At 36.0% G+C, this 20,027-nt stretch overlaps 2 protein-coding genes across 2 annotated transcripts; both read left to right on the forward strand.

The window, feature by feature from the left end:
- The first annotated feature begins 167 nt into the window (after positions 1-167).
- LOC129577121 (ras-related protein Rab-23) lies at positions 168-17,454 on the forward strand. Its single transcript, XM_055463585.1, has 9 exons — positions 168-333; positions 3,672-4,423; positions 14,213-15,001; positions 15,326-15,447; positions 15,558-15,601; positions 15,692-15,810; positions 16,810-16,889; positions 16,980-17,143; positions 17,241-17,454. The coding sequence occupies exons 3-9, from the start codon at positions 14,969-14,971 to the stop codon at positions 17,345-17,347; spliced, it is 669 nt and encodes a 222-aa protein (XP_055319560.1). The 5' UTR covers positions 168-333; positions 3,672-4,423; positions 14,213-14,968; the 3' UTR covers positions 17,348-17,454.
- A 610-nt stretch (positions 17,455-18,064) lies between these two features.
- Positions 18,065-20,008, forward strand: LOC129577157 (V-type proton ATPase 21 kDa proteolipid subunit c''). The gene is made up of 2 exons (XM_055463717.1): positions 18,065-18,221; positions 18,320-20,008. Exon 2 carries the CDS (start codon positions 18,416-18,418, stop codon positions 19,049-19,051), a length of 636 nt encoding a protein of 211 aa, XP_055319692.1. The 5' UTR covers positions 18,065-18,221; positions 18,320-18,415; the 3' UTR covers positions 19,052-20,008.
- Positions 20,009-20,027: the final 19 nt, after the last annotated feature.

Below are 20,027 nucleotides of genomic sequence, written 5' to 3' on the forward strand. Positions count from 1 at the left end.
GAGAAAATGAGCGATTGAACGCGGTTAAACGGCTTCGAGCAAGCATACGTATGATCGTGGTTGATTGCGAAGACAGAGAGAGAGAGAGCGCGCTAAGAAGCTCGATGTTTGCTTGTTTAGATCGCAAGGTGAACGCCAACCAACAGTTCAGTTGTAAAATAGCATTCGATCAAAGTACACGTATATTTCGATCGTGGCCACAAAATTATACACAACAACAGCAGCAACAACAACGACGACGACGAAATAAAAAAGAAAACGAATTCACGTAAATTCTCTTTCTCTTACAAAATATAATGATCTTTAGGCTGTAAGACAACGCGCGTATTCGTGGTGTGTTCTTTTGTGCTCTCGTTCATTCGATCTATGTCTTCTTTTTGTGTGTGCTTTTTTTTTAATTTTCTGTTCACTTTTTTTTTCATTTTTCGTTCGAATATTTCGTTCTTTTGCGGTTTCTCTCTGTGTTATGTGTGAGTGGATCGTTGGTTGTTTTTTTCTTTTGCTTTGTTTTACTGCGTATCGAAACAAAATATAGAATGTTCAGTGCTTTTTGACTTTGTTTCTATAAGCAAACGAGAGACAAACTCACTTGGAATAGATTTAAACGCAAACAAATAAACAAAATAAATCGACTGAAAATTCAACGACCGCTTTGCTCGAAAGTAGCAACATCAGCAATAGCACCAGCAACAACCAAATGAAGAATACAACAAAATACACAACCAAAGCGTTAAGACAAAAATGGAATTTTAATTACATATTATAAAGTGAGTAAGTTGCTGGTTGGTACCATGGAGTCAAACGTTAACACGGTACTACTGTCTCTCTCACTCTCTCTCTCTCTCTCTCTCTCTCTCTCTCTCTCTCTCTCTCTCTCTCTCTCTCACTCTCTCTCTCTCTCTCTCTCTCTCTCTCTCTCTCTCTATCTGAGTATCTGTGTTCGAGTGCGCGCGCGTGTGTGTATGTATGAAAACGCACATCAGAGTTTCGACACTGTGTGGTGTCGATGGATGGACCATTTTGGTTGTAATTTCGGTTATGGATTGGGCTCTACTGTAGCGTAAGAATTCCTCAATTTACATAGATTCGATGTTTAATAGATCAAATTGCACACCATTGAAGTCCATTTTGTGTGCGATCAATTTCACTTGATGCCATTTGAATATGAGAAAAAAGACTGCCCAATGGCTAAAACATGTTGGTTTATTTCGAGGCTACGATTTTTTTTATTGACAAATCCCATAGCCAATTACCTAATGTCGGCATGTCGTTCACTGCAACAAAAATGGTACCATGCTTGGCATTCATTAAGCCACCGATCGACGGAATTTTGTTTACGCGCAAGTTCTGGCTTTTGCAGCCATTGGCTACAAATATTTTCTGTCGACGATTTATCGATATAATGCACAAAAAAAACGACATTGTATATCGACGTTTTGCCGCTTGTTACTCGAGTCCATGCACCGATCTAATTCGGTGTGAGTATGTACGTGTTTTTTTTGCTTGTGAAATCCCGTTTCTCTAACGTTCAACAAAAACAACAACATTACAACTAAAAATTCAACTTGTAATTGTCTCTTGTTGTTGTTTTCGTTTTATTTTTTTTTTTTTGGACCAACCCAAAATCTTGTGAACTTTCAACATGATGATTTGTCAGGTTGCCGTAAGCTCATTCACGATTTTGTGTTTTGTGACCATCACATAAAATTGTGAACTCATTTCCAGCTTCAGAAAAGAAAACACACACATCTCGAATGAATCAAATGCCCAAAACGATTAATTCTCATTTTTGACAATGATTCTACTTTTTCGTTTACACGATTCGGATGTTTCCACAATCACTTACACACACACACACACACCAAAATCCAAGTGCTAGAAATTTATTGAAGAGTGACCGTTCCGCCGCAATTATGAAGAAGAGCTCTCTTAACCATTGAATTTGCACTTTTCTCTTGGATCAAATTGCCGTTTCCCGTGCCTCTTGCTCATTCAAAAATTGGCGCGCACCGCCAAACAAAATGAACTGCGTCAAGCGAAGAATCTACAAGATCATTTTGAGTAGTTGAGCTTCGATGCAAAATGGAATTGTAAAAAAAATGAGCGATTCATTGCGAATTCCCGAAGTTAAGAGCAGAAGAGGGGAAGAAAAATATAGATATCATTGGTAATCATAATCCAAAGCATTTGCATAGCATATTTCCCGTTCGTTAATGAAATGCATAGGAAAAATGGCATGTAATTGGCTTTGAAATGTATTAGATTGAACACAAGGTGTTGTGCAGTGTCAAGAGCAGCACGTACGACTGAGTGATCGTTTTTCATCACAGAAGCAACCAGAACACCTATGACAGAATCTTGATTTGCAAGAGAGTGAAAAAAGCAACTCACCAGCCACATACACATACATATGGAGAGAGGAGAAAAAAAATTGACGTTAGACGAATGGTTCAGGCAAAAGCGAACGAAATGCGAGTGTAAAATACTCATTACTTGTACAGATATAATGTGTATAGCTTCCTACAGTCGGTTTGAACTGCGACGCACACCGATTGACGTGCACACCTCATCATCATCACGTTTTGGCTGAAAGTTTATAATCATCATGCAATCATTATCTATTCATAATATGCAAAAGAAAGAGGATGGAAACGACCGAACAAAAAAAAAATCAACCGAAGTGGGAGAAGCACACAGTGAAAATGTGCAGCGTATACGTATGAATAACATGGAAAAAAAGAGACTTCGTTGGGATACGGGAATGACGAGAATGTGCAATTAACATTTTATTTTCCTTCTACGATACGCGGCGAAATATGGTATGCACACTCTCGTTGCCATTCCAGTATCCGTCATTGTAAAAATCGATCTATCAATAGATCATTCATGTGCAGGGCACAACAGCACACAATCACATTGCCATGTCAATTCGACCATTCCTTCCTCTCTGTGTTTCTTTCTCTCGCGCTATCGATTTTTTTTACCGGTATTCATGAGAATTTACTCTTTTCAATCTTTCGTTGGGAAGCTAAATGTGTCGGATTTCGCTTTTTCTTGTAAATTTCCATACGATCGAAATGCCAAATCGAAAATGGGATTGATGGCTCAAGAAGCTACTTTAAAACAGAATACACACTAAGTGCATCCCATTTTCCGCACATTTGCGCACGTGTGCGCTCCTCGTCGAACCTATTGAAAATAATCGGCAAGCAATAAGCACTTAGCCACAATAAACATGATTGAATGAACGAAAGACACCGAAAAAACCCAATTCTGGATCCCTAGGGGAATATCATGCTTAAATTATTTCAAATATTTCAAAAAAATCCAATTTATCTCTAAGAATCTGTCGTATGAAATATGGTGGATATTTGTGAATACGGCGGAATATTTTGGATTTTTGTGATTATGAATGATATTTAAATGTATTTATTTAGATTTAATGCAAAAAATCTCAAATATCTCCATAATCCACAAAAATCTGATTTATTCATTGGAAATATTCGAAAATATGTCATGCAATTGATGTTTATTTCAAATATCTCAAATATCTCACAAGATTCAGGAGCGTGATATTCCCCTAGCTGGATCCAATGATCAAATTGGACAGAAAAATATGCCTGTTCTTATGTAGTGTGTTCTTTCTGTTTCACAGTCATTTCCGTTTATAGCACAAAAAAGACTTGAAACATGTAATAGCGTCGAACATTCGATAAAGACAAAAAGCATAAGTGTTTTTATTAAGGATCAATAAAAAAAGAGGTGAACGAAACGAAGAAGAAGAAGAAAAAAAATCGACGAAAAAAACGAATTGAAATGAAACCATAAATATAAGTGAATAAAGTACAAACGCACATTACACGAGTTTCAATATCAATCAAAGCGGTTTATACAAATAGATGTTGTAAAGTGTTGAAATTGCTCTCTATCTCGTGTGATCACAGTGGCAAAAAGAAGCAAAATCGAAGAAGAATACAACAATAAGAAATAACATATACAATAAACGGAGCAACGACTTTACTAGCGAATAGCAGCAATATCATCAAAAAAAAAATAGAAACCAACTGCCAATTGTGCCAATTAGAGAAACTACGAAAGAAAAAATACAGACGAGATGTAACAAAATTGTTGGCGAATTAGTTATCATTAAATGTGTATCGCGTTTCAATTTATAAGCTAATAAATTACATCGACGATTAATTGTTCGGAGAAGAGTGCGGCGGCCGAAAAACAAGCCATTTGCTGCGCATGAAAATTCACTTCAAACCAATTTGGAAGAACAACGAACTGTGAACAACACGAGAGAAGAAAAAAAAACAAGAAAGAGAACAGAGAAAAACAAATTCGTGAATGAAATAATAATACGAATAATAACCAAATCCGCTCCAAGTTAAAAGTCGGAACATGAACTGCACAATAAATGGTAAATATTTACATGACAATTTCCTTTTCTATTGTTTGCATTGATTTGATGGATTATCGGCTGTCTGTTTCATCGAATTGCACACGACTGATAAGAATAAAAAGCGAAAGATTTAGCTGCTGGCCAATCGAACCACTTGATTTTGAACCAAATCGAAACCCCCCCAAAAAAATGGGGCTGTCACTTCTTCAAAACGGTTCTTTGACGTAAACGCGCTTCTCACATTCGAATTATGACTGTATGCCGAATACCATGCGTTCGCTGCTATGGAAAGCCAGATACAAACCGAACACAAAGAGAGAAAAAATGCAAATGACAGATTTTTTTCTGGTCTTCAATATCGTTTAGAGGTATTCTTCAGCGTGAATAATTTGACGATTAATCTAAACTGAGTGAAGTTTTTAGTTTAAAGCCCAAATTAATAAATCAATACGGATAAACAATCATATGGAAGAAAAATTGTCGCAAAGCGCACGCTCTCTCTCTCTCTCTCAATCTCTCTCTCTCTTTCACTCACTCTCACGCCGATTAAAGATCGATCAAACGACTCTATATGGACATTTTTATGTATCCTATAAATCAGTGGCCGTACAAATAAACTCACACGGTTCTATGCATTGAAAACAAATAAAGATCATATCGTGATCACGACGGCATCGATGCTCTCTCTCACGTATTCACCGATATTTTAGTTTTTTCATTTTCATAGCTAAACGATTCATAAGATGAATGTGTCGCCGATGCAGAGAAGAGAGAACCGCTCTTTTTTTCTTTGTTTAGTGGATCAAAAGTTATTTTGGGATGGTTTTTTCCCCGCATAAAATAGAAATTGTGAGTGGATCTCTGTCTTTTTCTATCCATTAGTATCATTTTTCATATGGTTCACTATTGGCACGATTAAGAAATTGCCATTTGACTTGCAGCCATATCACCTGCTGTGCAAACGAGCAATAAATAGTTTCATTCTTCCAAATAGCAAATTGAATGAAAAAAGTCGAAGAAAAACAAACCGACAACCCATAACAATGGCTTCCATCGTCTATTGTTGAGCGGTTTAAGCCAGCGAAACGCAGTTTTTTTTTCGGCTGTTTGAACAAAAATCAACCCACTATAATTTTTGCGCTTACATTTCGTGATAGAAGTTCATTTCCAATTTGCTTACAACATAATTTGTTTATGTTTCAACGAGATATTCCCCGAATCAACAGAGAATTAATGAAACAATGGGCCATTTAATCGCGAAAATTATTATGTAAATCAGAGAACAAACGGCATTTTAGCTTTTTTTGAATGGTTGTTCTTGTGATGTGTCTCTTTTGGATCGATGCAAAATTATGGGCTATACATATTGAGTGGGAATGGGAGAGGAAAGGAGAGAGAAAAAACAATTCGGGAAGCACGCTACTGAAACGGCTTGAATAGAAAGTATAAGTCTTTTTTGAAATCGATTGAACAGATTTTTCGATTTGCATTTATGCGCACAGAGTATACTGTTCAGTGCTTCCGAACGCATAATTTCAAGCGAATCGGAGAGCGAGAGAGAGAAAGAGAGAGAATCACGGCACAAAAGCCCGCACAAAAGCACGTACACTATATAGCAATACCATTTTATTTCCCAGTATTTTAGAAAAATGAAATTGTGCATCGAATATGCGTGCGTTTGCCTCTTATTACCATGCACCAAATGCACTCCCATTGGTTTTCTCTCTATCGCTTTTTTGCATCGTTGGTGTTTTTTTTTCTCCATATTTTTTACTTTTCAATTTAAGAAAGAAAGAAAAAAGCGAAAAACTTTGAAAAAGTGCGCGCAACTGTGTGTGTGTGTGTGTGTGTGGCACACATACTGTGAATTCAATTTCGCATTTATAATGAAGAAGATCGGCTGACTGAGCCGATCGAGAAAGAGAAAGAGAGCCGCTTGTGGCTGTTCGATGTTCAATTGTTGCACCATTTGTTGGTATTAAAATGTCATAAATGAAATGAAATGTGCATATAAAGATTTAATAGCGTCTGGTGTGCGAAGGTTGTACTTATTTCATTTGTTTTTCATAATTGTATCAAATTGAATTTTTCTTCTTCGCGAATATACATTGTATGCGCACGAGCGATCGAGCAAAAATCAAAATGCGAAATGTTACTTTCTCGAAGCGATTTTTTTCTATGTGTTTTCGCCAACCTGTATCAATGTCGGTAAAAGCATGTGTCGGTTTTCCTTTCATTTGATGCTTTCGTTGCGGATTTGTCGTTCTTATTTCATCTCTTTGCTGCCTTTTTTTGTGCTTTTTACATTTTTGAACGGTATATCAAACTGATAAGCGATAACGTTCAAATTCCGTGCATCATTTTAAAATTGCGCATTAGTTTTGTTTTTCGCTCTCTCGTCTCTTTTTTTAAGAAGATGTTTTTTCTCGTTCGTTGGATGGTCGATTTATTTTTGGCTTTCTATTTTCAATAGAGTTAAAATCGAAACGATAATTTCGTTTAATTTATCTGATTTTTCGTCAAATGAAGTTGTAAGTTGAAGCGACAAGCTTGAGAGGAGCGGAACAAAGAGACGAAGAAATTCGGTTAATATTTTGGTCTCGTCTTTCACTTCGTATGGATAAAATCTCATTTCGTATGGATCGTAAGAGGAAAGAATGAAAAAAAAAACCGGTTGATCACAATATTTTGATATTTCTGTTATTGGGATCGTTTTTCTTCTCGTTTTTCGGTTGCTAATGTATTCCTTTTTCATTTCGGGTTACATTTATGATGAAATTATAACCATTTGAAATGTTGTTCATATACAGTCATGGACAAAATTGAGCGTACGCCTATAAATTGTGTTTTATTTTTTCCAGTAACTTTTCATCTCAAATGTAATATATCAATGGGAAGTACATGCATAATGAATAACATTGGGAATTTTGAACATCAAAATTGGCCGGCCAATAGGCGGCTTATGGCCCTCGGTAAAAACGGCCAAAAATTCAACTTTTTCCCCAGCCGTTCGATTTAAAAAGTTTAAATGCAGTTTCGAAGGCCTTCAGGAGCAGATGCTTTTAAACGCTGAAAACTTTCTGATTGGTTTCAATTTGGCCAAGTTATGGCCGTTGGAAAAATGGCCGATTTTTTTCGAAAAATTAAACCAAGCGTTTGATTGCGAAATGTCATATGTCGTTGGAAAGCCCATTTAATGAAGATAATTTTAATAGTATAAAACATAGAAATCGGTTACAATTTAACCAAGTTATAGGCGTACGAAAATTTTCGTCAAAAAATTTTTTGGTTTTCCAACGGCCATAACTTGCCCAAATTGAAGGCGATCCGAAAGTTTTCAGCGTTTAAAAGTATCTGCTCCTGAAGGCCTTCAAAACTGCATTTAAACTTTTCAAATCGAACGGCTGACTTCGAACTTTTCAAATTGAATTTTTGGCCATTTTTACCGAGAGCCATAAGCCGCCTATTGGCCGGCCAATTTAGATGTTCAAAATTGCCAATATTATTGATTTTTTATGTACTTCCCATTGATATATTACATTTGAGATGAAAAGTTACTGGAAAAAATAAAACACAAAATTTATAGGCGTACGCTCAATTTTGTCCATGACTGTATGTTCATCAAATTTCATGGTAATTTTTTTCTTCTCTTCTTCACTTCATTTTTTATGATAAATATTAAAATATCATGATGATGTATGTGGTATTTCATCCAACGATTCGATTCCGAGTGATTTCAATTATTGATAAAATTAATTTGGTATGTTTGGCTAACTGTTGTTTTCCTTTGAATGTGGCAAATTGGTGAATTATCGAGAGATGACACGAAAAAGTATAACCATTTTCATAATTTGATGTTGCTGTTGCTTTCTTCGTCGACACAATGTTCGATTTGAATTTGAAATGCGCATCATTCTAAAATTACACCGCCGACATTCCGTTCAATGAAACTGAAGCGATCATTTTCTACAATGAAATTCATTACCATTTTTAGCATTGGAATGAAAGTTCATTAGCTTCAACCGTCTACACCGATAACATTTGAACATTTCGAAACAGCAACAGCAGCAGCAACAACCAAAACATGTATCCACTTAATTTGATTCCTTTGAGCATCAAAACCATCGAAAGAATGCTTCTCTGTGTCTGTATCTCTCTTTCTCTCATTCTCTGTCTCTCTGCGCTTCTCTGCGTCTCCCTCTGTCTCTCTATCTGTCTCAATCTGTCTCCATCTGTTACTGTCGACAAGCCAAACCTATCGTTTAAGGCGATACCAAATTCCAAAATAAAATAATGCCATTTATTTTGAGTACATCCGAAGATCTGCTCAAAGTGTCATAAAAATGAATGGTTCAATCACAATATTGCCTCCTCATATTAATAAAGAAAAGAATATTGGTACTGGCATATGTATAATGATAAGCTCATTCCGTTAATGGAGCTTACAAACAAAGCCAGTCCCAGTTGTGGACAAATGAAAGTCATTTAAATGTACCACATAATCAATGCCTTGAGACCGGCGGAGACTTCTCAGTCATTATTCGAATGCAACAACGTAACAACCTTTACGGCATCTCTGGATTTCTCAAACGAAGTCAAAACGAACGAAGGAACGAAAAAAAAATTGTTTTTTTTTATCGGTGTGCCGCGTATGTCAATACCCAATTAAGATTTGGACGGAAATTGGCTACTAAAAAAAATGTCACGATTAGCACGAAATGGCTTGTACTCTTGATGAAATGAACACGAATGAAAAATCGTAAAAGATGCACGGGAATTGGGTCAAGTTTTATTTTTGGATGAAAAACCCATATGATTTGTTTTAAACCGAAAGAGAAAACATTTAATTTGGATGAAATGCCCATTTAATCAGAATCAGAACAGGAATGTAATAGCCATTAAAAGAAAAATACATATAAATATGCCGCCCAATTTAATATGCAGTTATGTGCTCAAGTTGGCCAATCCACCTGGTCTTCTTCATCTCACATTTACTCAGTGCGACGAAAAGACATACCCACATTCATATATAATTAAATGGATAAACGTCAAGTTTTTTATTTCCTCTGTTGGGATGTAGATCATAGATTAAATCAGTTAACATCTCTTGCGAGCATTTGAAAATTTATGAAAATTCCCCTTTTTTCACAAACATGAGCGAACAAAAAAGTATCAACACTGCTGTGACATGGAAGTGACGATTAGGTATAATAAACGAGATGTGTCAAATGCAAAGCTTTTAAAGTTAATCATTTTGTTTAATTTTTAAGCCGATTTTTTTTCGCTTCGTTTCATTCGCAATTTTATGCTAAACGAATTCCGTTCACGTAGAATCACATTTCTCTCGAATCTCGTACACATAAAAAAAGAGATTATTGATTCGAATATATAAACGACTTTTTTTTCTTTAATAAGCGGTTTCATGCAATTACCCACTTTTCTCTCATTCAGTCATTTACGCCATATTTTCGATGGAATCTATTTTTGTTGTTTTCTTTTGGATTTTCACATAAACAACATGCTAAATGACACGACCCGAACTGATTGAATCAATGGGAAAAAAAAACCTCTTCATTTCGATACAGCATTGGATTCGGGCGTTAATTGTTGCCGTGTTCATTGTTTGTTCACGTTTTATTGTCATTCACATTTTGTTCTTTTCCATTTTTGGTGTTTTTGCTTTGTACCTACGACTTGGTCTTTTCTTCTGCTCTTTTTTGTCTATTTCATTCAATGAGAGCTCAATTTGACTACCACACATTTTCGCACGAGAGACAAACACGTAGCTTGTGCAATCGCTCTTTGTGCAAGTCAACAGGTCAATTCAAGAAGAATGAAAAAAAAATTGCCATTTACTCATGAGCCAATTTCTTTCCAGTTCTCGGTCGAAAAATTCAAAGCTCATTTGTTCCACACGTTGAAGTGAGTCAAGCAAAAGAAGGAATAGCAAATAAAACTATATGTGATTGCCGGCAAACCATGACATGCATTTATTTGTTTCGGTTTACTCCGATTCGCAAACAAGAACCGAAAGAGTGAGAGAGAGAGAGAGAGAGAGAGAGAGAGAAAGACTAATGTTGAATGTTGGCCGTTGCGCACACACAATTTATGAACCTTTCGATGCTCTTATTTCACCTGTGTGAATCGCGATGATCATTTTGGATTTATTTGTTTAACATTTGTCGGTGTCGTCGTCGTCGTCGTCGTCGTCGTCATCATCTTCATCGTTGTTTGTAAGCGCACACACACACTTTTTCACCAGTGTGTGGAATCATTTGTGAGCATGTTTCCATGTATAATCTCAGCTATTCATTCCCTGTGTAGTTTTCAGCAAGAAAAAACGATTTTCTATTCTTTGTGTTACGTGAATTCATTTCAATTGGAGTGAAGTGCAAAGCCAAGAATGAATTCCCTGAGTCGAGTCTGAATCAACTCTCTCATAATGGGAATCGCACACACTCACACACTGAACTAATGAGAAATTGTTTCACTCGGTGTGCTTTCCTCTCTTTTGCTGCGGTCGTTTGATGCGTCTGAAATGTTGCCATTAACATATGAGCCGAACAACAATGTCAACAATAATCACATTTCATTTGTCAAATCGTTGCGTCGATTTGTGTGCGTGTGCGTGTGTGTTTTTGTTGGTTCATTAGGCGATAGAAATGTTTTAATAAAATCCCAATTCATTTGGGACTAAGTTCAGACATTTATTTCATCATTTGTTTGTTTGTTATGTCGACTGAATGAAAAGACGATTTTTTCCCGCTTACACTTTACACCAGCAATGGGGAGACAAATGTTTTAAGTATTAAATATATTTTTTTCCAGAACAAGAGAATCTCCAAATAACGTTTCAACACCTGATCCAAAATCTTGTTCTTTTTTTCTCACTCGACAGCAATCGCTGTTTTCATTCTTTTTTTCTGAATGTGAAACATGAAGATTATAAATGACGATGACGATGAATGTTTAAACCCATACGAGTATCCGAACAACGAAATAAAGAAAAAAGAGCCGAGCGCGTCGAATAACAGTTTTAAATTTTTTTGTTGGGTTGTTTTATAGTCGATAGCTATTCAAACAAATTATTCTGTGAATATTATGCTGGTTACAATGGTCAGTCTTCTGGCACTTTGTTTAATGTCTGGGTTCTTCTTTTATTCCCACCTCTGTTCGCCTCTTCTTCTTCCTGCTATTACTGTCAACGCGAGTGAAAGAGAGAAGGATAGAGAGAGAGAGAGAGAGAAGAAGAAGAGAGACAGAATCATTGCAATGAATTGATACTTGTTTTCAAAGTGTCTCAGCACATAGAATCGGTGTAATTTGCATTTGGCTAATTGATTTATACGTTTTACAATCTAAGTCGAGATGATGACACGATTTTATCGCAGAAAATGTGAAAATGTGTGCATTAAACGTATTTCGAGATTAAGATTGGCATGCGATTGAATGTGACAAATCTCTCTATATGTTCGCAGTAAAAAGTGTTGAAGATAAACAAGAAGAAGAACTCTCCCCCTTGCCAACAGACGTAGAATGTTAATTAATTAAAATAAGAAAGAGATCGCAAACAAGTGATAGGCAGTGTTCACATCACGTCTCGACGCCATCAAAATATTTGGCTTTAATTAAGAATTTGGAGCCGGAGCCACGTGTTGACGCGCATCAGACTTGGGCACACGATCTTTCATGTCAGTGTCTGACAAGAACATTCATCTTGAAATCAAAACGATGGATGCCCAGTTTTTTCGCCTAATTTCTTTTCCAAGATCGAGTAAAATGCTCACGCAGTCGATAAGTTGAGCCATTAAGATAAGCACGAACAACAAGCGGCCATCAAAGATGGTGATCTCTAGGCATGGGTGTTGAATGTCATTCAACACCACTAAGCTGTAGATATCTCTCTCCGGCTATACGGCAAACAACAGAACCAACACTGCACATGAAAATGACATGTTCAATTGTGTTTGTTTCGTTAGTTTCAACTGTGCCGCTACGAGAGGTCACTTTTGTCGTTTCTTGTTGTTTTTTTCATGTAAAATCAATGATATTAGACGAGGATATCTCTAGGCTCATAGAAATTAACTTGCGTTGAGAAGGAGATAGAAAGAGCAAGAGAAAAAAACCGAAAAAAAATGATGAAGCATACCGAGAGTAGCACTCGGTAATTATAGAACAGCTGGCGCGTATGTTGCATGTGCGGTGTGCGCTCACCTATGCCAAGCGTTGGAACTGCCATCCGTACGACATAATGATGTAAAACAATGGAACGTGTACAAGTTTTGGTGCACAAACGAGTTCTGTGCGAATGTGCTTTGTTTATGCCTACGATCGTTGGGTCGTTTTGAATGCGGCAAGTCTCATTGATTGCAACATAAAATGCAGTGAAGAAATAAAAACAACAACGAAATTATTCGATATCTATCTATGATCGTTTACAATGTTTTTAAAAGGCGAATAACTGTCGATATTTTTATTATTCGCATAAAATTGTAACTAAGGCCATTGCCTGTGGTGCCATTCGCCAATTTCCAAAACAATTTCCTAGAAAATGCATACAACGTTTAGACGGTATGGATATGGTGCTTTCTTCCTCTCTGTGTTCTATCTGTGTAGTTGCAGCAAGGAAAATGCAATAGACACAGGCTTTTAATGACCGTACAAAAAAAAGAGAAATTCCAAATGTCATGGCCATAATCACCATAAACTAATCTACAAATAATATTAAAAAGTCAAAAGGTTTGTCGAATTGCAGAAAAATTGCCAGCGCAACCAAAGTGCGCCATCTCAATTTTCATTACACGCGCTCGCACACACACAGCTAACGAGCCACTTGTGGTTTCACACTCTCAACGATCCCATATAATAATTATACCGCAAGCATTCATATGCGATCATTCTATTGGTTTTTCTTTTTAGTCAATAATTCGCGTGTGTTTGCACGCCATCGCCTATGAACCTTTGGTTGGCTGTCAGCACATACACCGCATATCATACATAGCCCGTTTACGATCGCTGACTTGCCAACGATTTAATCGGTAAAAAGTTTATGATCAAAACGGTGATGTTCTTTTCGTTTTTTTTTCACGGTTTCTTATTGATTCTCTCAATATTTCAATTTTTTGACAATAAAAATGCCCCATTAAAGGATCAACGACATTATGTCCATAGAAATTAATTAACGGCATTTCTTTCCAACCACTGAATCGTAGCAGCTAAAAGAAACACGCTTAACAAACAACAAACGAAAGAATAGAATGAAATTAATACCGAAGAAATGCTTCTGATGAAATTGACTCGTTTGATTTGCCCAGCAGTGAAATGAATGCTATGCAGCATTTGGATGCTCACCACAGACATACATATTCAATGGGTTCAATTCGTGCGAATGATAAAGACATTTGACAAATTGTTTTGACTTCGAATGTCAAAACCGCAATGTTCTCACTCATTATAATTGAAAAAAAAAACGGTCTATGAATGGTGGCTTCATATGGAATTTCAAGCGGAATCCCACGCATCAACTACGAGTTAACGCGTGTTGCTAACAAGGCGAACGAAAGAAAACCAACAAATATGTGGAATTCTCTCCTTGTGGCCGTTTTGACAAATTGAATCCACGTCATAGCCAATTTTTACTCTCTTTTTTTCTTTTGTCTCATTTTTTTATGCTTTTTAATGGTTTCAAATTGAAAAAAAAAAACAGAAGAAAAAGAAAGAAGAAGAAGGAAAAAAAAAACATAAAAATGACGATTTAAAATTTCTTTTTTTTTTATTCATTCTTTGGTATTCTTTGTGTAATTTCAGATGCAGTGTGAAAATCATATGTTGGGTGGCGAGACAACAAAAACAAGACGTTTGCATGCAATCACTTAAAATTATACATGCCTAAGCACTAACAACTGAATGAAAGACAGAGTGAATAGATGTGGAGACATCGGTGTACCATAGTGATTTTTGTTCAGTGCTGTTTGGTTTACCATGTAAATGTGAATGTGAATGTGCATGTGCACACACACCGATTCATTTGTTCGACGTCGATGCAAAAACATAGAGAGCAAAGAATGTTTCTATTATCATTTGTGCAATGTGTCTATGTATTTAGGTGCAGAGTTTAAATGTAAAGACGCAGAAACAAAACAGAAGAAACAAAAAAACATACCCTCGAATTACCCTACAAAATAGATTTCGTTGAATGAATGAATTGAATTTGAATGAACGTTTGAAGAAGTGAATCCGTTGCACACACACACACACACACACACTCATACCAAAACGCAACTACAACGCTACTCAGTGCTCACATACATAACTCGCTCTTTCGCGCGCGCGATCATCGTCATCATTGCGATTCCGCACCAGCGTGGATTTTTGTTTGCTCTCTCTACGATATTTTTCCACAGTCAAATTTTTAATTAGACCCCGAAGAAACTTACCAGACGCACGAAGAGCAAAGAATTAGACGACGAAAACGAAAAAACAGCAGCAGCGGCAGCAGCAACGAAATAGATAAAATAATTTAAAAGCAACCGAAGTTCAACAATAACAACAAACAATAACATAATGAGAGAAGAAGAACTAGAGATAGCAATTAAGGTATGGAAAAAGAACATATTTTACAAGTTTTTAACCCGACACATTTCTGGAGCAGATGCAACAGCAGCGGTTCAGAAATCATTTGAAAATTTTCTTGCATTTTAATAAATGACAATGGATTTTGGGAAAAAGAAAATTTTCACCAGAAAACAGAGAAAAAGAAACAAGCTCATTCATTGCATTTGATTATTGAAATGAATGTGAATCGGAGGAGTTAATTGAATTAAACATGCAATAAATTCATGATAAAAAGAACTTTTTCGAATTTTTATTTCGTTTTGGCCAATGGCACTGATCATTTCTGACGATATTGTTCCTAAACAGGTTGTCATTGTGGGCAATGGAGGCGTTGGAAAGAGCTCAATGATCCAACGTTACTGCAAAGGAATTTATACAAAGGACTACAAAAAAACCATAGGCGTTGACTTCTTAGAAAGACAAATAGAGTAAGTGTATTTATGCGTTTTTCGAAAATTGATGTGCAAAAACAGGGAATTAAATTAAATGAGCTGCAATTTGCATATATGTGATTGATATTCGTTAAATTTCGTTGCAGAATTGATGGTGAAGACATTCGTGTTATGTTATGGGATACAGCTGGTATGTGGCAAACATTCACTCTCTCTCTCGCTCGCTTCCTACTGATCGCCTCGAGTCATCGACTAATTTCATATTATTCTCCATTCGCAGGTCAAGAAGAGTTTGATGCAATTACCAAAGCTTATTACCGTGGTGCTCAGGCATGTGTTTTGGCGTTTAGCACAACTGATCGAATGTCATTTGAAGCAGTCAAAGAATGGAAGATGAAGGTAAAAAACGGCAAAAATTAGCATCGATTCAGACGATTCAACTGAAAAGTCCACCACTTATCAATGTTTCTGTTTTTTTGTGCTTGGCTGCACCCAAGTAACGAAAACAAAACAACGCTGATAACACGCACACATTCATTCGCGCGCGCTTCCAATTTATCGCACATTCATTCAAAGTGAAAGGTTCTCGAACTCATTTTTTCGTACTGATTTTGCATTCCTTATCGATGCGCGCTTTACTTCTAAAGCTATGGCACAACATTGGCGATAGCATATATGCGGTAGACTGTTGAATGTGGAAATTGATATCCATCGGTCCTGTGTTCCACAGTTGAGGAGATGATTTGTTCTTGATACGAAATGATACTGTGTTAATTTTATAGATTTTTATTTACTTGCAACGAATTTACATATTTTTAGAATTAACTCGACGATCGATAGTATTGTTTCTAAAATTGCTATTACATATTCTATAACGATTGAACATCGGTCTCATACATTACTCTTTCAATGAAGAATTGCATTTTTGAGGTAATGTCAAAAACGAAGGCCGATCTTCGAATTACTTTTGTCAAAATCTGTGTCAAATTCACAGCGAACAATTCAATATTCGGCACGTATGTGTTTCGGTGAACAAAGAGAAAGGTGTATTGATTTCATCATGGTACCGGTTTTCGGTTCTTATCTCATCTTATCAACGAAATGGTGAACACTTTGCCGATGTAAGCAGTAAGCATCATCTTCGATAGCTCGGTGGTACAGCAGTGGACTGTAGAAATGTACAAGTTCATTTTTATCCGGAATATTCCAATGCTCTTGAAGAATCATAAACTCTTTTCACACACAAAATACAATCAATGATAATACAAAATGTTTTACAATCGTTAACTGCCACTAAAAATGATAGCACACCCATGTCTTTGATAAAATTTATTTTTATTAATTTTTAACTTTCGAAATCAATATTTACGGATGATATCGAATTCGTGTAATTTTCAGGTTGAAAATGAATGCAGTGAAATTCCAACCGTGATTGTTCAGAATAAAATCGATCTAATGGATCAAGCCGTCGTTTCACCGTGAGTATTGCACCGTCCATCCATGGCCATTAGCTAATAAACTTCGACTCTAAACATGTTTGGGTTTCTGATTGTTTTTTTTTCTTTCAGTGAGGAAGTTGATCAATTGGCAAGAAATTTAGGATGCCGCCTCATTCGGACATCGGTGAAAGAGGATGTAAATGTATCGTCTGTTTTTCGCTACTTAGCAACGAAATGTCATCAAATTATGATGCAACAATACAATGTAGTGCCAGTTGGACAACCACAAATTAGTACGTCCAATTCACACATATTGTTTTTTTTTCATAATTTCATCGATTAAGTTATTCATCATTCTCAACATTTCTCTGTTGTATTTTTTCCACACAGGTGCGTTTAGTCCGACATTTACGAAGTCAAAGGGGACAATAATTTTGAGACCGTCGAAGAAAGCATCACGTCGAAAAGCTGTGCTGAAGAAATGTAGAATTTTATAAATGAAATGGAATTGAATGATAAAGTAAAAACAATACTCCTTCAGTCGTGATAATTTGACTTGTCATCTCTCTCTCTCTTCAATCAAAACTGTTACTACCGATAAAAATGAAAGGAAACATGAAAACGAAATTATTGTAAAAAAAAAACAAAAATAATAGAGAAATAATTTGTAGAAAATGCAGGCGTTGTAAACGATGAACATAATAATCGGGTTTTTAAAAGACCTTTGTAGATAAAATACTGTTTGTAATGAATTGTGTTTTTCTTAAGCGAAAGAGAAAAAAAAATAAAAGAAATATTGAGTCGATTTAAGCATTATCAAAACTACCTTATCGGAACTGAGCATCAATTTAAAGTCAAACTTTATTTTAGAAAATAAATACAATTTTTTTTTATTTAATGTGAAAATTGGGAAAATGTGTTTTAATTTAGCCAAAAATCAAACGAATAATATTTTTTTTTGGCCATACGTTCGATCTATTCAAATCAATTATGTCTCATTTCTTTCATTTCTAATTCGATTGATTCAAACTTGAAAAATAAAAATCTGATGAAATGATTGATGAGACGCGTTGGCCCATTTCCATTGTGAAATGGAGACGGTACGTTATCTTTAACATTCATTTATGCTCCATTCAAATGTTTGACACTTGGTCGTTGACAGCAATGATGGCGCTTCTGCCGCACCAACACCATCAAAGAAATGGTTTGTTTGTATTGTGCGCAATCTCATCACATGATTTTCGTATCGTTTTGCTGCTGTCACATGAAATAACATAAGAAGGTTTTTCATTTTCAACTACGGTCGCCACAAAAATCATTACCAGTCCATCAAATATTGATATTTTCGGTAGTAAAATCATCGGAAATTAGGTAAATATTAATGAATTTAATGATTTTAAATTGATTTGCCCAGTGAATTGATGCCAACGCAATTTTTAATCGCATAAAATATATGTTTTTCTCAACAGTTTGACCGTAAAAAAAAAAGAACAAGACATCAAAGCCAGCTTTCGAGTGACTAATATTGATAGGCAGAGAAAAGACCACATAAAAGCCGATCCAAAATGCGTTACATATTAGGATATTCGTTTGGAGCAACGCTGCTCTCAGTGTCAACAATTCTAATATTGTATCATGTGCTGACGGGAAAAGGTGAACGTGTCAGTGTTGCCTGGTTTTTGAGCGAAACATCGCCCTATATGTGGGCCTCAATTGGTATTGCAATGGCTGTTGCATTGTCGGTGGTCGGTGCTGCCATGGGCATTTACACGACTGGCGTTAGCATTATTGGTGGCGGTGTGAAGGCACCCCGTATTAAAACGAAAAATCTCATCTCCGTCATTTTCTGTGAGGCTGTTGCCATTTACGGTTTAATCACGGCCATCGTATTGACGGGCAGCATGGAAGAATTCCATTTGGGCTCCATCAATTCGGATCCCAATTCACAACAGATTTACTATAACAATTGGACCGGTGGTTACTTGATGTTCGGTTCCGGATTGGCTGTTGGTTTGGTGAATTTGTTCTGCGGCTATGCGGTCGGTGTGGTTGGCTCTGGTGCGGCCTTAGCTGATGCAGCCAATCCAAATTTGTTTGTGAAAATTTTGATTGTCGAAATTTTCGGATCAGCCATTGGTTTGTTCGGTTTGATTGTCGGCATTTATATGACATCAAGAATTAAAATGGGCGACAAAATCTAAGCATTTTAATACAACATCAACAACACATAAAAAAATGTCTAGTTTTTATTTGATTTGTTCAGCACAATTCAAAAAACCAGTTCAATCATAATGTTTCTTTTCAACAAATAAAAAACAACAACAACAACAACAAAAATTTAATAATTTACGAGCAGAGCCAAAATGCCTAAGAAAAAAAAATAGCTAGGGCGAATCAATGCCGTGTTTGTACGACCAACAAATCCATCATAAAACCCATCAGTGTTTGGTCACTTTGTTTTTGTGTGTAAAAGGTGTCTCAAGTGATCCACTCGAAATCGATGTAATCGAACAAAAAGTATTTCTAACCAAAATTCTGCGCTTTTTTTCTTCGCTCACATGATCTCACACACAAACATATCACACACGCGACAATGATTTGCATCTTCAAATTCAAATGAAACTGCTCATTCCAAAAGGCGATCGCTGAAAAATCAAATGGTGTATTATCCAGAGAACAATCGTTTGGAGAAAATTTAAAATGAATCAGTGTGAATCAATCCAATATCCGATTCAATCATTAGCTATTTTTTTATATTCGGTTGTTCTCCCGTGGCATTTTGGGGTTGATTGGATTTAATTAGTCGTTTAGTTAAATAATATATAATAATCGTGTAATTATTGAAACATGTTAAACTGTACACATTAAAATATCAAATGAAAGTCAATATATGATGCGAAAAAGAATGAAAAAAAAAATTCAACAACACATACAATTCCTGCAAACATTTAAACTACCAAAATTTATTGGCGTAATGGCTTAAGAGCATGCAAATGTTCACATCAGCATTCATTTCTTTATTGTTCCGATCAAATACCATTTTATTTTGAACATTTTGAACCAACTTATCAGATTGATGTAAATATTTGCAAAGAATGTTCCACATAAATAAAATGAAAAACCACATTAAAAAACATGTACTATATATAAGTAGAAAATTGAACGTCTTTGTTTTGC

The sequence above is a fragment of the Sitodiplosis mosellana genome, unplaced genomic scaffold (genome assembly GCF_009176505.1).
Source record: "Sitodiplosis mosellana isolate CC-2019 unplaced genomic scaffold, AAFC_SMos_1.0 Smas_scaffold_6197, whole genome shotgun sequence".
NCBI lineage: Eukaryota > Metazoa > Arthropoda > Insecta > Diptera > Cecidomyiidae > Sitodiplosis > Sitodiplosis mosellana.

Excerpts from the sequence above, each read along its gene's own strand:
- LOC129577157 (XM_055463717.1), top strand. The coding sequence starts at position 18,416 with ATGCGTTACATATTAGGATATTCGTTTGGAGCAACGCTGCTCTCAGTG.
- LOC129577121 (XM_055463585.1), top strand. The coding sequence starts at position 14,969 with ATGAGAGAAGAAGAACTAGAGATAGCAATTAAG. Across the intron at positions 15,602-15,691 it reads TATGTTATGGGATACAGCTG|GTCAAGAAGAGTTTGATGCA; the intron begins GTATGTGGCAAA and ends CTCCATTCGCAG. Across the intron at positions 17,144-17,240 it reads AGTTGGACAACCACAAATTA|GTGCGTTTAGTCCGACATTT; the intron begins GTACGTCCAATT and ends TTTTCCACACAG.